This window comes from Miscanthus floridulus, chromosome 13 (assembly GCF_019320115.1).
Source record: "Miscanthus floridulus cultivar M001 chromosome 13, ASM1932011v1, whole genome shotgun sequence".
Taxonomy (NCBI): domain Eukaryota; kingdom Viridiplantae; phylum Streptophyta; class Magnoliopsida; order Poales; family Poaceae; genus Miscanthus; species Miscanthus floridulus.
The window spans coordinates 27,267,027-27,285,209 of record NC_089592.1 but is presented as its reverse complement, the minus strand read 5'-3'; the positions used below and the strand labels follow the sequence as shown (position 1 = coordinate 27,285,209).

The window sequence follows — 18,183 nt, the reverse complement described above, 5'->3', positions numbered from 1 at the left end:
AAATAACCTCGGATGGACAAACAGAAAAAACAAAAGTTGTAGATCTCGAAAAGTTATATGAATTTGTAGTTGACAACTTTTTGATTTGAAATCATCTAGTTGAGGATAATTATTGCTAAATTTTCAACATTTGAAATTCAAATGTTTCAAATGACCTCAAATAGAGAAATAACAAAAATGAAAGTTGTAGATCTCGAAAAGTTATACAACTTTGTAGTTGACGATTTTTCATTTGAATTCGTTTAGAGTCCAAAAAACTCATTTCAAGTTCGGTCGAGAATAATATGAGTATAAGAAATATCTGATATGGACACAAATGAATGTGTGGTGCAGTGGTTAGAGGAGGGACCGTGCGAGGCTAAGGTCACTGGTTCGCTTCCCAGTAGTTGCGAAGCGCGCCTTTTCGCGTGACTTATTAGAATTGCTCTACAAATTAGGGCACCCTTAAGGCCTTAATAGTATAGTAGAAGCTGGTTACTAGGTCTAAGAGATAACTTTTTCAATGGTGTTAACTTTTAACACATAGTTTATAATATAGATAGCCCCACGTAACACTCTCACATAAATTTAAAATATGAGCGTGAGCCTAGCTGTTAATCAAGAAATAGTTTTTTCTCTCTTCTATTAGAAGATGAAATAATATGCTTAGAGGCTTAGAGCTAGTTCATAAGTCACGATTGGAGCTGCCCTTAGACTTTATGATGCACATTTTTTTTAAGAAGTCAACGGGTGACGATAGTCTCTACCTAAACAATTTTGTACTCAAGCTGGCGACGTGGGAATGGAGGGTGCCAAGCGCTAGTTACATGGTTAGGTCATGAACGGTGGGATACAAAACAAGAAGGCGAGGAAAGAACACAAACCCAACACCAACAATCCATGCAAGGAGAGTACACACCAACAATTCTATGATCCACAATTGAAAAGCACCAAGGAGAATATATTGTTGTGATCCAGCACCACTCCTGTTGTCCAAATGATCAAGAACTCAGTAGACCTCTCTACATAAAAATGAACCAGTTGTACTTTAGCTTAGACATCCCATGTTTGTAAAAGAGTTTCTGCACACTAATGTACCGGGCATATAGCTAACAGAACAAAATTTATAAATTGTAATCTCCTCTATATAATGGTCCAAGAGTTAGGGAGACACTCTCACTCTCTGCTGGTGAGAGTATTCCAATTTTTGACCGAAAATAGATGCAAAATGAGGAGAGGTCATTCCAATCTTTTCGGTTTTCTTTTCCAGCAAAATAGTGAAATGCCATCACGTAGGGTAGCTAATTTGCAATAAAATAAGCTGCGTCGCTTTGATGGTCTGTAAAGCAGAATACGGTAAAGCAGAATGTAGTCGTAGTACCTTTCCACAAGATTGAGCAGATAGTCATCGTTGCAGTATCCTTGGAAGGCTTCGCACCGTCCCACGGCGCGATCGACGGCGACGAGCTTCATGGCCATCTCAGAACTGCGGTGACGGTAACACCACTGCTTGTCGGAGGTGCTCTCCATACCGACGCGGCGCCACAGGATGGTTCCTCAAGCGCGACGCTGCGCCACGGCCTGCAGGCGAACTCCGCGCCCAGCATGACCTCGCGTGGCCCCAGCCTGAGGAAGATGTCCAGAAGGATGTCCCGGGGCAGCGCAGACCAGTCCCTCGCCTCCGACGCCTGCAGGGATTCCGGCGCCGGCCGGCGAGGTGCCGTGCCGCCGTGGCGGCGGCTGGAGGGGGAGGGGGACATCGATTATACAGCACGACGAGGGCAAAGGAATTCCGGCCTTGGACTGGCGGCTTTGTTATTGGCACGCGATGCTTGTTGGGCTGCTGGTCTGAGGAAATAGAAGGTCATACGTGGGATTTGATTTTTGATATAGAAAATTATATGGGAAAGATTAGCGCCCGAATGTCCGCGTCTGCTCCAGTCTCTTGGATTCGTGCACCACCCATGCCAGCTCTGTCGTTCATGTTCGCGTTTGGACCGCTCCCTTCGGCTCCACTCCCCACGACGCCCGGTTAACTCGGCCCCATCTCTTCACACCGGCGCCTCGCTCGTCTCTTCCACACCGCTTCGCGTTCACCTCTTCCACGTCGCTCGGATGACTCTTCCATGCGCCGCCTCTTCCACATTGGCGCTACGCGGTCTACGCCTCCTCCCCACATCGATGCCGCCATGGCTCCCACGCTAGCTCTCTTCCTCACTCAACAACCCTACATCCAGATCTACTTTTGCAACACTCAGATAAAACAATTGCAACATACGTCTGGAATAGATGAAACGTTTAGAACATATATTGGCAACATAGCAATTGCAACATATACAACATCCAGATAAAATACTTCCAACATGCGTACGAAACAGATGAAATATTTTGAACAAACTCTTGCAACATACGTGTATAACCATTGTAACATATGCAACATCTGAAAATTACCATTGCAACATCCATATGAAACCTCTAAAACATTTAAAACACTTCAAACATGCGTTTTACAATATAGGAAAGGCCGGAGCTGATCAATTCTAGGCGTCGGGGTGGGAGTCGGCGGTGAGCGAGCGCCACCAGCACCAGCACCAGTGGCGGTGCGCGAGGACTACCAATATCAGCACCATTAGGACCGGCCTTGGCTCAGCCGGGCAGGCAGCACGCGCGACGGGTGGGAGTAGGCTACGCATGCGACCGAAGCGGAGTGGGGTGGGGGCACGCAGCGCACAACTCGGATGGGCAACACGGGTTTAGACACACGGCGCACAGCGCAGGTGAGCAGTGCGGGTGGATCGGTCCGTCGCAGCGTCTGTGCAAACAGTAGCTACCGGCCTGGCTACTCAGCAACGAAAATCAATTCGGCTTCTAGCGAGTTTGTCCGGCGGGGTGCAGCATGGATGTGTGTGCCAATTCCATGTCCTTGAGTGTAGCAAAAAAAAACCCTGACGTAACCAATCAACTAAACTAACGCAACTTCGCCAGGAGGGAAGGAAGCAACCAAATGCACATGACTCGTATAGTTGTATATATGCTCTGTGCCAGGCACTAGAGAACCTGACCGGCAGGTGCGAGCCGAGCTGAGCTTCACGCAGAAACAATCATGACCTTAGAAGCTTCACCCATCTAGGGCCAGCAGTTTGGCAGGACTCCGTCTCCTCTTGATTCTTAATACGGCTCTAACTCCTCTTGTGAAGTAGCTTCTCTCATAAATTAAGCTGAAGTTATTTTTGGAAAAATGTTTGCCAAAATGGCTCTTGTGATAGTTTTGTAATAATTTGTGTCAAATTTGTTCAGATGAGTCGAGCAAACCCACATTTTCATAGCTCCCGCTCCTATGTAAAAAAAAATGGCTCCAGCTCCTCAGCCTCCTTACAATGAACCATTTTTTAGATCGCTACTTGGCATGGCTATGCTACAAGAGCTGTAAGAAACTAGAGCCATGCCAAAAGTGTCCCCTAGTATAAAAAATGGCTAGCTTCTCCCCTCGGTAGCTTCTCTCAGAGCCGTTTTATTAGCTAGTACTGTATTTGGTAGGGGCTTCACCTAAAATGCCAAAGAAGTCAAAGCTGAAGCCCCGCTACAAACCCAGCCACAAAAGGCCTAAGTAGTCTATCAATTTTTAGCCCACATTTGTCATGGCTTCATTACTCCTAGTTCGATCCCAATTTATTAGCCAGCATTTGTCATGGATTCATTAGTCCTAGCACGATCCCAATTGGGTGAGACTGACTAAATCACAGACGTCCAATCTGTTCTTTGCTAGAAATATCCTAGCTAGTCACTTTTTGTTTGAAATTGTAGTTCTCTTTTGCTTTTCTAGATCCCCATATATATCTAGACAACAAAGCTATAAATCTAAAAATATTAAAACAACTTACAATTTGGAACAGAGGATGAAGTAGTTTAGAATAATGGACGGTTGGTGCCAATTCAATATGTCCTCGGACCTCTGACTCTATGTTAATTGTTGTTACTAGACTAATTATGGTGCTATTGTCCAAAAAGTATACAAGCTATTGCGAATGGGCCTGTGGTAGGACAGTCCAATGAGACGCTACCTGCTAGGGTTCAAACCCTAGTATTCATATATTTTTTCTGAATTTTTTTTAGAAAATTCGTTTCCCATGCACTAGAGGCTGGAGAGCCTCCCAATCTCTTCTTTGCGTGTATATGAATGCGCGTGTGGTGTGTGTGTGGATTGTGTGTGTCCAAGTTGTACCCGATAAAAAAAAAGTATACAGGCTATTATTTTCCTGATCTGGAAGGCAAGTTGCTGATTTGGTTTTGCACCTTCGATGGCTGATGTTCGATGGTTATTTTGTAGATGGGCCATCGAAGCTCCTTTCGTAGCCAATCAATGAGAGGAACAACATGGATATAAGTCGCGAACCCTGCTAACATGGCATTATTGTGATAATACAAGAGATGGTCCTCATCCTCAAATTATGTTGTTCTTCAAAGGAGCCTAACTATAACTTGAGAGATAAGACTAACGACATAAGTTCCAGATATTATGACAGAAATCAAATATTGTCACAGAACACCATCTCTTGTAGTGTGTGGTTATGTCTTGAAAAAACCTGGATCTCTCCGAAACCAAAGCTGCCGACTCAAGCACTCTTCTTCTGTAAGTTATGTTTTCTCTATTTTTAGAGCTCAAGTGGAACGAAAATCACTACGTGAAAAATAATTTGTAGCAACGGGACAAATTTTTTGTAGAGGCGGCTGGTGATGGAGCCACCCCTACAGTGAAGTGCTCGGGAGCCACGAGATCAGCCGCCCCTACAAATAAAACAGTAGGGACGGCTGGTGATACGAGCCACCCCTACAAATGGGTGAGATTTGTAGGGGCGGCTCACTCACCAGGCGCCCCTAGTGTTGTGATTTGTAGGGGCGGCTCAATCACCAGCCGCCCCCTACAAATGCCGCCGCCGAAACCCGCAGGCTCCAAACCTGGACTTGGGCCTCACTTTCCCGCAGGCCTGTTAAGGCTGTCGACGATCTAAGCTCTTGATCTAAATCCAACGGCCGAAGTTCGCCCCACCAGGAACAAAACCACCCGCCGGACTTCCCAAACCCTAAGGTTTCATTCTCGTTCTCTCTCTCTCACACCCGATGGTGCACTCTCTCTCTCTCCCTCTGATGCCTACCTCTCTCTCCCTCTCTCGGTGCCGCGGTGGCGGCGCTCAGTGCGGTGGCGCTTGCCCACCTTCCCTCCGTGGCGACGGCGCATAGGATGGCCCCAACCGGTGGCGGCAGCACGCGTGGCGCCCCCTGCAGCGGATCTAGGTCGGCCGCGCCCCCGGCGGTGGATCCAGGGCGGGCGCGCTCCCTGACGGTAGATGCAGGGAGAGCCTATTCTCCAAGCGGCAGATCTTGGGTGGTGGCGTCCCTGGTGGTGGATTGAGGGCTGGCGTGACCGGATCTGAATCCGATGCGAGCTCCAGTAGGCCCGCGAAGATGGTTCGCTGCTGAGATGGTTCGCTGCATCACGCGCTTCTGTGACTCTCAACAGGTAGGCTTCCCTAGACTTTCCTCTTTCTTATTGTGGTTTCGTATTTGTCCACTGAATTGTTCTGTATTTTCGATTTCCCTTTGGATGTGTAGCTCTGATTTCGTTGTTGTTCTATCTCTGTAGGTAGTAGTTTGTTAATCTGTGACCTAATGCCTGTGTATGTTCACTGTAAAGCTAGGATAAGAAGTATAACTATCTTTGGAACTGCAAAGACTATCTTGACTCGGTGAAGACTTTCTTTAGAAATCAATCTATTAACTTATTTTCTGAGGCTAGCAGATCACTTTACTGATTTTGTTCTGGCACATGGGAATAGGCATCTAGGATAATATTAGCAACTGATGTAGATCTGTTATTCTAGAGTCTAGAAGCAACATAGCAGAGAGACTCAATTGATTTGAGTTCGCTTCTATGTGATTATAGTTCTGAAAGTTAAGTAATAAAGTTAATGAATCTTAAGAACAAGCAAATCAGGTGAATGGCGTAAAAGCCCACTATAATCACTCTGTATATGATAGCATGATATCCTTATGCGCTGCAATTTATTTGTATGAATTAACAAATCACATCTAATTCTCAATATTGGTCCATGCTTTCTTTTTGACATCTGACCTGGGCATATTTTCCCACTTTGATTCAGGTATTTCAAGAGTCCTGAACTCCTTGTTGATTTACAAGACTATGATTATTCTTTGGACATGTGGAGTCTTGGTTGCATGTTTGCTGGAATGGTATGTATGACTGTAAAAATGTTGTCCTTATGTTAATACTATTGGACACAATCACACAAACATTTTGTCAGTTGGTGGTTGGTAACTCATTTTTTAATATGATTGCTGACTGATGTCTGCAGATATTTCGCAAGGAACCATTCTTTTATGGCCATGACAACCATGACCAACTTGTGAAGATTGCAAAGGTAAGCATTAGTTTGATTGTTCATTCCACATGTTTCTGGGATAAAGTAGATGTTTTGGTATGAACCTTAGTATGCAATACGTGGTTTGATTGTTTGTTTAGAACTAAGGGTTCAAATTATATGCATTTTTCTTCTCTGATGTTACACTCTGTTCTTTTGCTATTATAATTATCAATGGTTCCTTAGTAGTTGATGTTCTGTAAGAAAGTATATGATCGCTTTTTTCACCTGATGAAACTGCACCCGTGTTCGGTATGTTTGTAGGTTTATTATGTGTTCCGTATGTGATTTATGTGATATAATTATCCATATCAAAGTTGGATAAAGCTTATGGAATAACCTGCCATCATAGAAATGAGTTCAGTTAAAGGTCCGTAGCAGATAAACGATACAGCACCAGATCAACTCCTACTCTATCTCAACATGAAGCATTGAAATTACTGTTGAACTTTGAAACATTGAAATTAAACTCACAGCCAAGTCACGTCTGCATGTTTATAGCAAGTTAGTAACTAGTCTCTTGTTTCCTTTGGCCTGCGTAATGTGATATGGAGTCTTTGCACCATACCTTAATATTGCAAAGCTACAATGTTAATATATTGTACCTCATGCTTAATGCAGCACTCAGCATCTGCCTGAGCTCATAGATAGCAAGTCACCGATTTGTGTGTACTTAGACTACGAATAGCTGAAAAATCCTCAGGAAGTTCTAAAGAGCTTGCTGTGCTTGTTTATTTGATGCTTATCTGATAAGCACCAATAGGCGTGAGACATTAAACACAAGACAGTCTGGTGCAGTATCTAATTCTGTCACCCTCCCATTATTTTTCATGTCCTCGGAACAGATGGGTTGAATGCTTATCTGAACAAGTATCACATTGAGCTTGCTTGGTCTTTTTGTGATATAGATATATGTTTTGTTGTCATAATATGAGTGTTTGTTATTATTGTGATTCTTGTATTATAGAAGATGTTTAGAAACTTTTGGCTAAACAATCTTGCTTGGGCCATAATATTATAGTCAAGTTTGCCAGGATATTTGATCATGTATTTTACTCGTCACAGGATGATTTGGGGGAGCACGTGTTGGTAATTTAATTTTTTTTGACGAAAAAATACACTGTAGGAACAGTTGGTACTATAGCTACCCCTACAAATAGGTATTATAGGGGCGGCTGGTACTGTAGCCGCCCCTACCAATCGATTTGTAGAGACGGCTGGTATTGATTTGTAGGGGCGGCTGATAACACCAGCCGCCTATACAAATTGATTTGTAAGGACGGTCTGGGAACCGCCCCTACAAATGCTGATTTTTAGAGACGGTATGATAGGGGCGGCTGGCCGAGCCGCCTCTACAAACCATCGCCAGCCGCCCCTACAAATGCTTTTTGTAGTAGTGAACTTCAGGATTGGCAAGTGCTCCTACTTCAATGGCTTCTATGACAAGTGGGCAGCAATCCTCTCATCAAGAGCTACGATGTAATATGAACAGATCGATAGAATGCATTATTCTTAATGAAAGTTTATATTTAGTATGATCAAATAGTGCACACTAAAAGTTTGCAATAAATACATGCCTTGCATTGCTCGAAACATACAAACTACACACAAATACAAAGTGGATCCGAGCCTCTTAAGCAAAATAGATCTCCAAAGCATAATGTTTTGACATAGCTAATAGAAAATTAAGCATGTATTAAAGAGTAATTGAGATAGATACGAAAATTGCAAGGACGTCGCACCCGTTGTGATATCAAAACTCAAATAGAACTGCAGCTTAAGCACTTGTGCTGTGCATGTGAATTGCGGCCACAAGATTTGAAGCCATGAGTGCATCTAGCACCACACTAAAAACTGAATGTACTTTCAGAAATGTAGCATTAACGACCATAATTTTTAGACTGAAGGCCTTGGCCCTGCTTATATTGAAAGCACATAGTCTGCTGGGGATACCAGCTTACAAGGTAGCACAATTCAACATTCAGAAAAGTTTAAAAGACATCAACAGGTGCCGCAAGCAAGCACCAGAAACAAGCTACTAGATAAAGAGAAAAAACGATAGATTAACGACTATAATCGATGACATACATTGCAAACGGATTTAGTGGTTCTATACATTTGCACTCGCACTTAAGATTTGCCCAAAGTAGTGCAAGTTCACATATATAAAACAAGATGGCAGGTGGCACAACCCATTAGTTGCAAGTATTCCTAATGCATGAGAAATCAAAATATTTATGTCCTGATACAGTGGATCGAAGTGACATAGATGCCATCACTGCAACAAAATCAGCCAGGGGAGATCGCAGTCAGTCACGGAAATCCATAATATCCCTAAGGTCAAGGTCATCACAAAAATAATGGTACTGAGGATGGTAGGGCATCTCCCAGCTATTATAGTGAAGGTAATCTCTTAGACCATGATCAGTTATCCCAAATTCATCATCATTTCTCCATTCATAATCCTCGTCGTTATAATATTCTTCAGCCGGGCCATATGGAAGGGTCAGGTTCTTCACTTTCGCACATTTTCCCCTTAGTTCTGCATCCATCTCACCTCCAAAACAACCCGTAATGTAGAGAGATTCAAGTACAGGGCAATGATCAAGTATGGCTGCCAATCCTTCAACAGTGAGGTCACAGTTCAACAGTTCTAAGGAGAGTAGCTCACACATAGTTGTAAATATCCCATTGATCTTTTCCCTGATCTCCTCATCGGCAAAATAATTTTCATCAATACTGAACCTGACTCTGAGTTTCCTGAGAAGAGGGCAAGCTTGGCACACAGATTCAAGCAAATTCTCAGTGCCAATGCTAAGCAACGAGGGAGATACTTCAAGATCCTCGAGGAGCGAGAGATTCTTGAGCACTACAACAAGCACTTGGTTGGGTCCATCGAAACATGAGAGATGGAGGCTTTTCAAAGAGGGTGCTCTGTAATAAGGAACAATGCCATAAATTAGACAACCTGTATATATAGTCAACTAAATATGACAGTAATATTAGTAACTTTAACATTATTGCGTTCACAACAAGAACCTAACATAGCTATATCCAATCTTAACAACAATATAATATAACCAGTTAGGCTAAAACGTCATGGATATTACTTGGAAGAGACCATAATATCAGCGTTAACTCGGTAGCTAGAAAGATAAACCACCTAGCACTACTGTGAATGAAACAGCCTGAACTGCCCCCAAAAATTATCCAAAACAGTGTAATCTACAAATTACAGAACAGTGACATGTCGATTGACAGTCATACTAAGCTAACATAACTCAGCAGTAAAACTGATCCATCATCTGTGCAAAATCAACTTCTAAATTTCTGCAGTTCAAGTTGAATATACAATATAGCTGATTCGACCTTTTAACTGAACATTTATCAATGTTTAGAAGCACAACGATGAGTCCAGTCCAAATTTCATCACATAGAAAGATATTTCATACAACTTATTAGAAAAATTTAAAAACATAGATGCTATTTTCAAACGAGTCATTATACTGAAAAAAACAGAAGTGACTCAGGGGTCACGAGAGCACACCAGATACCTTTCCACCAGATATGGCAGCATGTCATCGTCGCAAGATCCCGAGAAGGATTCACACTGCCCCGCGCCACGGTTGAGCGCGGCACACGCCACCGCGCGCCCGACGGGGGACAATGTCGAAACCGTGCCCATGTCGATGCTGCGCCACAGCAGGGGCTCATCGACGGCGACGCGCCGCCACATCGTGCACACGAGCTCCGCGCCCTGCATGATCTCACAGGGCCCAAGCTTGAGGAAGACGGTTAACAGGATGTCCTGAGGCAGCGCCGCCCAGTCCCTCGCCTCACTGGGCGCTGATGAAGACGAGGGAGGTTCGCGGCGTCGGGAGGACGGCATAGCTGCGGTCTGTGAAATCTTCGGCAGACGAAAACGTTGGTGTGCTCTGTGGAGAACAATTTCGCTGCCGCCTGCAGTTTTTATTGACGCTTGAGCTGCATGCTTTGATGCACAGGTGCAGAAGACGAAGGGTCCTGTTGTGGAATTTAATAGACCAACCTCTAGCATTCTACTGCACATCAAAATTTGCGGCAGCTCTATCATCATTAATGCACAAATGCATTCTAATTCATTCATTGCTGGCGTACTTATCTATGTTAGAGCAAGTACAACAAGCCAACTCAGCTTGGCTTATAGACAAGACATATCAGCGTGTTCGTACGTGGTGGAGCCTGAGGAGTAGAGGAGCCTGAGGAGTAGGGAGCTGCTTGATGGCTTCAATCAATACTTCATAGGATGCGTCCATGTCACATGATAGATGAATATGGAGCATTTTCAAAGAGGGTGACCTGGAGGAGTGAATGCCCCCAAATTAGATTCCACGATGCGGAGATTGAACCTCCTAGAGTTCAACATTAACTCGATTCATGAACACAATGGTAACCAACTGTGTTAAGTATTGCAAGCAACAAATACTAGATGATCAAGTGGACTTATTATGCCATGTACTATGTATCTAGATATAAGTGTATATCTAAGTACATTACAAAAGCTATGTATCTAGAAAAGCCAAAATGTCTTATAATTTGGAATGGAGGGAGTAATTAATAACAATTTACAAGTCATGCAAGAGAGTATGAAACACAAGAATACAAGAACCCTTGCAATTTTTATTGAATGGCATTTGTCTAGCATTGTGATTTTCCTCTCAAAAACTATGTGCGGTGCTCATCATTTGGTGCTAGCACAGAACACCTTAGTAGAGTAACAACTGATAAAACTTCTACGATTGCAAGATCTTTCATGAAGAAGCATACGGTAAAAACAATGCCACCATCTAGAAAATGTAAAAAAGATGTTCATGATTGAAGAATTTGCTACAAGCAATATACATAAAACATGAGTTATTGATCAATTATACGACAACATTAGATAAAAAGAAGATGGTTCTATAGATAAACCTTTCAGCCAGATAGAGCAGCGACTCATCGTCCCAAGGCCCTGAGAATGCTTCACACAGCCCTGCACTGCGGTCCACAGCATCACGCACAGCAATTTCAATGGATGACCATTCTGGGACTCTTGTGATATGAATATGGCGCCAGAGCTCAGGCTCCTCGACCGTGACACACCGCCATGCCTTGCACACAGCCTTGCCCCCCACATGATCTCGCAGGACCCCAACCTCAGAAAGATGTTGAGCAGCACATCATCACGCAGTGCCGCCCAGTCTCTCACCTCACCAAGGACAGATGACTCTGAGGGAGGATTCTTGCAGTGGCGACGGCGGCTGCTGCTGGAGATGTCCATTGTGATCTGCAAATCTTAGATGACAGAAAACAAAGGAGGTGAATATCGCTGTAGATGTCTGGTTCTTATGGACATACACGGTCCTGCAGCTTTATTAGAAAGCCCACAAGTATTGTTCTGAGTAACGAACTCTTTAAAATCTGCAATTTGTCAGACAAAAGATAAAATATGCACTTGTTATTATAAGTGCACGGTCCATTCCATTGTGCCAATCTAGAGGACAAATTACTGTGGATTTTTAAGCAGAGGGGCACCACTGAAAGCGTGGTGTAGAAAACCATTGCCATTCCATCCTAGGAACATCCAAGTTCAGTCTTCTATTTTTTTTAAAAAAAAAGAGTACAGTCTTCTACTCCCTCCATTCCAATTTATAAGACATTTTGGCTTTTCTAGATACATTACTTTTATTATGTATCTAGACATAGTGTATATATAAGTGCATAGCAAAACTTATGTATCTCGAAAAGCCAAAATGTCTTATAATTTGGAATGGAGGGAGTACTATCATAGTTAATTTGGCAACAATAAACTGAAACGAGTTAGCATGTCATTGTGCACATCACACCATCACGGATAGCATGTGTATTGTGAAACTTACAAGCAAACAAGTTTAATACAGAACACAAACATGCTAATTACTAGTAACAAAAACAGAGAGGAAATGCAAACAGTGAGACAATGCAAGGTAGGAGCATGAGGTACTAACCAGCCATGGGGTTAAGTTTGATTCATGTGCACTGTAGAGATCATGGACACATCAGAAGCTGCTATATACAGTATGTACCACAAGTATCTTGGTGCACGAAACATACTTATTTTTTCAAACAATCATTGGGAATGAACAATCTAATAGTTTAATTCTCTTAAACAGCTGCACTGTAGAGATCATGGACACATCAGAAGCTGCTATATACAGTTTGTCCCACAAGTATCTTGGTTCACGAATCATACTTAAACAAATCAACAAAGTGGCTTAGCATTTATTTTTGCACGTGCACACATAAATCGTAACCCAAAGAGTTATCGTTAGATGACCCAACGTAGCCTTACAAAATCGATATCTAAAGCCATGTTTAATTTAATACATTTAGCAATCCAATTAAGCAGACCGCATTCACGGTGCGCACAAGAAGTAAACCAAAGCACTGATATAAGAGAAATGTTTTTCTTCTCACCTTGAAGACTTCCTTGCTCAGCGGCACAGACGCAGATCTCCTCCTTCCCTTATATCCTTCAAGCTTCCCTTCCACGGCGACACGTACCACGTACGCGGACCTCCTTTTTCCCGATGACCCTTCCCAGCAACAATGGCGGCACGATCCAGCTCCTTGCCCTCCTTCCCGCCGGTCGCAACTCCCTGTCTCTCCGGACGCAGCTCCTCCTTCTAGTCCAAGGTTCTAGGCGGCGGCGAGCGGGTCTGTCATCTGTGGCGGCTCTAGGGTCTGGGCGGCGGCGGTAGGGTAGGATTTGGACTTTGGAATGGTAGAGGATTGGGGGCAACAACGGCTGTGTGGCCGTGTGGGGTTGGGCCGGCAGCGTTGGAGTTGGGGTGGTGTAGCCGTGTGGGGCCCGGGAGCGGCGTGACGGAAACGACGGGGATTGGGAACGGTGGCCGCGTGCGGGTGCGGGTGTGGTGGCAAATTTCACGCAGGGTTTTTTTTGAGACCGAGGTGCTCGCGTCCGGGCGGAAACGTTCGCAGGCCCACGCAGCCTGGGTTTTTCTCGACCCGTACGAGCATTCCACCCCGGCGTAGCGTCCGCGCGTTAGAGGACTCACATCGTACTCATAGGGCCTGTTCCGCTGATATTAAAATTGGCTGGTTTCGACTGATTTAATAGTATTTTGTGAGGAAAAATAAACTGAAGTAGACTGACTCGGCTGAAAAGTAGTTCATACGGACAGGCCCACAGCTCACCCCGTTCGCACCACTCCGCACTCGCACCCCACCCTCATCGCGCCTCGTTCGTCGGCCTGGAGCGCACCCCGTCCGTCGGCTCCCAGCTCGTCACGCGCCCATTCCCTGGTGCCCGCGCCGTGCCACCATCACTCCCGCGCTGAACAATATGAAAGATGTGCAGCATGAAATACTTGAATGCAACATACGCACATATAGAACATACACTTGCAACATACATGTGAAACTTATGCAACATTCGGATAAAATATTTGCAACTTGCAACATGAAAACACTTACTGCAACATAAGACTGAAACAGCTGAAACATTTGGAACATATTGTTGCACCATATGTGTAAAACATATGCAACATTCAGATCAAAACACTTGCAACATACGTCTGGAACAGATGAAACATTTTAAACAAACCTATAAAACATTTGCAATATGCCTCTGAAACACTTACAACATATGCAATCCCCCGATCTACTTTTGCAACATTCATATGAAACAATCGCAACATACCTCTGAAACGTCTAAAACACTTGAAACATGCGCTTTCATCACATCATCTCCTTGCTGAGGTCGCACATCGCGGCGCCCAGGGCGTCGGCAGCGGCCACAACCTTTTGGTGGGTAACGGTGGCATTGGCAGCACCTCGGCATGTGCAGGGGACGGGGCATGGTGCGCAGCAACGGGCCGCGCGGTGCGTAGCTAGCTGGAGCAGGCACGGCGGGGGATGGAGCGCAACGCTGGATGGGGGAGCCGCACAGTGCGAGATGGAGGGCGCGATAGGGAAGACGGCAGCCTCGAGCGCACGCCGCAAAGCAGCACGCGATGGGCGAGAGCAATCGGGAGATATTTTTGAGAGAAGAGACCAGAGATGCAGAGAGTAAGCATTACCTTTTTTTCAGATGGCGTGGACTGGAAACGGGAGCACTGCAGCAGTACATTTTATTTATCATCACACCAGTATATTTTAGAAAAAATATTAGTCCCTGCTTTCCAAAATAAATCTTCCTCTCACATTTAAAATAGTTAATTAATCTCAACTATAACTAAATTTGAAGAAAATAGTATCAAAATCTGTATTTCCAAATAGGTTTAGTATGAAAACATATGACATGATTAAATAGTATCAAAGACTTTTAACTTTGACTAAAAAGATAAAAAATATTTGTGACACTAGATAAGTATCATTAGATTAAGAGAGTACTAATAAAATTGTTTAACTCCTTGAAATATAAGATGAAGACTCATTTTGGGATGAAAACAGTACTAAATTATAATTTGTAAGTCCAAATAAATAAGTACCAAAAAAATATTTTCATATATTGCAACCGAAAAACATATAACATAAGAACATATGTTCAAATTTGAACGTGTGTTATATCATATAAAAAATAATATTTTGATCCTGATCTATGCAACATTCTATTTGTAGCCAATAATCTACAAGTTCAAATAAATAAATATCAAATATATTTTCTAGAGAGTTTAATAAAAAACTAATATGCTGTTTTAGATATTGATGTATTTTTATATATAAACTTAATCAACTTTTTTTTTAAATGGCTTAGCATAAAAACAAAAAATAGAATTTAGAATGGATGTAAAATTATGTTTTAGTATTCCTCTTCATTACGATTTAGTATTCCTCTTCATTCATTACAATTACCTTTCTTATAGGTAGAAGAAAGCCTTCAAATGTAGATTTTACATTTGTTGATGGATGTAAAATTAATACTATATCAAAAGTACTTTGGGCATATATAAATCTATCGGTCCAAATGGTGTACAATAAATAGTAAACGCACACATAATTTAGGCAGTGTTGCTCTAAACTTGCAAGGTGGTGTTTATTAAAACACAATTGTTGGGTTGATTTTAGGCAACGGTGAGGACACCAAACACGTGACTTGATCAGAGTCACAAACACAAGTTTGGTTGAGATTGCAGGCTTGTGGCTCCCCGTTGCACAACCCTTATAAAAAAGAGGCTCTGTAATCCTCATCCAAGCTAACGCTACGTGAGAGTCTAGACATGCGAAACCCTAAACACCCATCCCTTCTGGCCCTGGAGTAACAGGAAGGCTACCGCCTCTGCTATGCCACCAACGCCACCACAAGGAAGACACAAGAACAAGGTGCGACTATATATATAAGAACAGACAAGAGTACAAGGGGAGACAAGAACACACACGTCCGCCACCGCTGGCCCAGGCACACGTCCGCCGCCGCTGGCCCGCACGCCACCCGCGCGTCCGCCACCTCAGGTCCGCGTGTCCGCCCGCGCTTGAAGGCCGCACGCCGTCGACCGCACATGACCCGTGCCTCGCCTACCCGCACATACGCCGCATGTGTCTGTCCTAGTGCCGGTGGTCACCCAGACCCCGGCGGCCACCGCCTAAGCCGTCGCCAGCTGCTCCGGCCGTGGCGCCCGCCTCCATCGGGAGATGCTAGTGCCTAGCGAAGGTCCACACTAGCTCCTAGGCGTTTCATCAGAGCTGGAGGAGGATCCTGCGATGCTTGCATGCAAGCTGTTTGAAGATTTGCGGCAGCCGCCCCACCTCCCCGTTTGTGAGATCCTCCTCCACCACCCCTACTGATCTGCTATGCCATTGTCACCATGGGGTCCTGCTCTGACCTCACCGCCCATCTGGATTTCTCCCATGGGCGAGCCTTTGAAGAAGAGGTGGATCACCGTTTTGGTACCCTGGTACACTATCCTTCCCCTTCGCCCGATGGATCTTTTTTTCTGCTGGCCACTTTTTGCCGCTTCCTGTTTCGATTAACGGAGGATTCAGTCTCCCTGGCCCTCCAAGCGTGTTAGGGTGGTCATGCAGCTGGTTTTCATGTTCAATTCTTAAGCATGAACCACTTTCGTTTCTCTGTCTGTTGCAAGCAAGTTGGTTTTCACGTGTATCGCCTTCGTCGTGTAATCTCTTCCCAATTTGACGTCTACTTTCATCTTTGGAATAATGGTATGCCCAACTAGGAACGTGAAAAACGTCTCTGGGAAGAAGAACAGGAAAAAGAATGGTCCAATGTTCTTTCTCATAGCACAAAGAGATCGATCAAAAAGGTGAATAACAAGCGTGTTTCCTTTGTGAAAAAATTGGTGCAAATGACACCAGAAAAACCAGCTCAGCCTCCTGGCCTAATACATTTTGGCTCCCATCTTGTTCCTCTACCTTCAAAGCATGTGATTGGAGTGATCTCCCTCCCCTTTGTTGGACGCAAATTTGATTTTCGTCTCGATTGCAGCCGTGTTCTTCGCGACAGTTCTGAGATGCATGTTTCCTCGTCTCATGCCATTTGCACGGTGGATGTCCTTAAGCCAAAGTTTTGAATTCAATTTCAAATCCCTCTTTGGGCCGCATGGGCTACAGTCGTTGCCTAGATAAAAGGCGTGATCATTCTCAGTGTGCCAACAATATCAGATGTCGAGCCTATTTTAATTATGGCCATGTTCAGAGAATATGCCTCACTAAGGCCCGGCCCAGATTGGTCTGGATATGGAAGGAAATCCCAACAAATCGCATTGATTGTAAAGTCCTCCTAGAATCTCGTGCTGTCGACACTCAGAAGCCAGACTCTTTACCTTACCAAAGTCGGGATCAACCCAATCCAGCCCACCAAATCCTAATTGTTGCAAAGGACCATCAGATGGAAGACAATGGAGTCCAAGCTGGTGCTGCAGATGGAATCCAAGCTAGTGCTGCAGATGGTGCTTATGCTGCAGCTGACAATTGAGCTGCTTGGGACCCTACTCCAGCTCCTAAAGTAGTTGCTCAGAATGAACCAGAGGTTCCTCCAGAAAATAGCTCTTCTTCTAGTGATGCATCCACTCCTCTGGCTGATGAAGAGGCTCTCAAGTTTATGGCAGCTAATAAGCTATATGCAGATCAACTCTTCTACACCAATAATGGGTTACCTTATGGCTTCATAAGGCGTGGCATCTACCCTCTGAACTTGGCTTTTCCCAATGCCAAGTCTCTCTGCTCTTCTATAGTGAACATCATTGTGATTGACAAGAATATTTTTAATGCACAGGAGGCGGTTGAGGTTTTTGTGCCTAATGGAATGGATTTGGTTCCCTGGAAACCAGTGGTTCATGCTGTAATGCTCCAAGTTCTAGCAGAGAACTTATAGTGCAAGGAGGAAGCAGCTAAAGAACAAGTTGGTGAGGGGAGTGATGGGCCGATTGTCAGCCCAGACTCTGGCCTGTCTTTCTCATCTGGTTTGAAAATTGTACCTTGGAAGCCCATTCGTGGTGTCATTGCTCTGCAGCTCTAGCCAGAGATAGTTCAAAGTAGGCGTATTACCAAGTCTTCAGCCAAAGAGACTCCTGCTACTCCTATAATCATACTAGGTGGCCCATCTGATTCTAGCCCGCCTAGTTTTGAATTTCAAACGAGGGAGAATAGGCCCAGCCCATCAGTCGCCAGGGGCCAAAAGAATAAGTCTGTTGTGGGTCTCCCAACACTGGTATCAGCAAGCAGTATGAGCACTCCCTTGACCCAATCTAGTGTGCGACACAACCGCAGATGTTCCAACAAAGAAGGTTAT

The 18,183-nt window shown here is 44.2% G+C and overlaps 1 protein-coding gene across 6 annotated transcripts; it reads right to left on the bottom strand.

Moving 5' to 3' along the window:
* Positions 1 to 8,331: 8,331 nt before the first annotated feature.
* On the bottom strand, positions 8,332 to 13,226 carry LOC136501502 (putative F-box/LRR-repeat protein 9). Of its 6 annotated transcripts, none has more exons than XM_066497026.1 (4): positions 12,891 to 13,226; positions 11,367 to 11,729; positions 9,971 to 10,376; positions 8,332 to 9,350 (listed from the first exon to the last, which is right to left on the bottom strand). In XM_066497026.1, the coding sequence occupies exons 2-4, from the start codon at positions 11,713 to 11,715 to the stop codon at positions 8,726 to 8,728; spliced, it is 1,380 nt and encodes a 459-aa protein (XP_066353123.1). In that variant the 5' UTR covers positions 11,716 to 11,729; positions 12,891 to 13,226; the 3' UTR covers positions 8,332 to 8,725. The 6 variants fall into 6 exon arrangements, with proteins under 6 accessions (XP_066353123.1, XP_066353124.1, XP_066353127.1 ...); XM_066497027.1 differs by having other exon boundaries at positions 11,367 to 11,721; XM_066497030.1 differs by lacking the exon at positions 12,891 to 13,226 and adding an exon at positions 10,465 to 10,754 and having other exon boundaries at positions 11,367 to 11,503.
* Between the last annotated feature and the right edge of the window lie 4,957 nt (positions 13,227 to 18,183).

What these genes read in the sequence shown, in the direction of transcription:
- LOC136501502 (XM_066497026.1), bottom strand. Translation starts at nt 11,715, where the DNA reads ATGGACATCTCCAGCAGCAGCCGCCGTCGCCACTGCAAGAATCCTCCC. An exon ending in CTGCTCTATCTGGCTGAAAG is followed by an intron (nt 10,377 to 11,366) that starts GTTTATCTATAG and finishes TAAAAACTGCAG; the next exon opens with GCGGCAGCGAAATTGTTCTC. An exon ending in CTGCCATATCTGGTGGAAAG is followed by an intron (nt 9,351 to 9,970) that starts GTATCTGGTGTG and finishes TCCTTATTACAG; the next exon opens with AGCACCCTCTTTGAAAAGCC.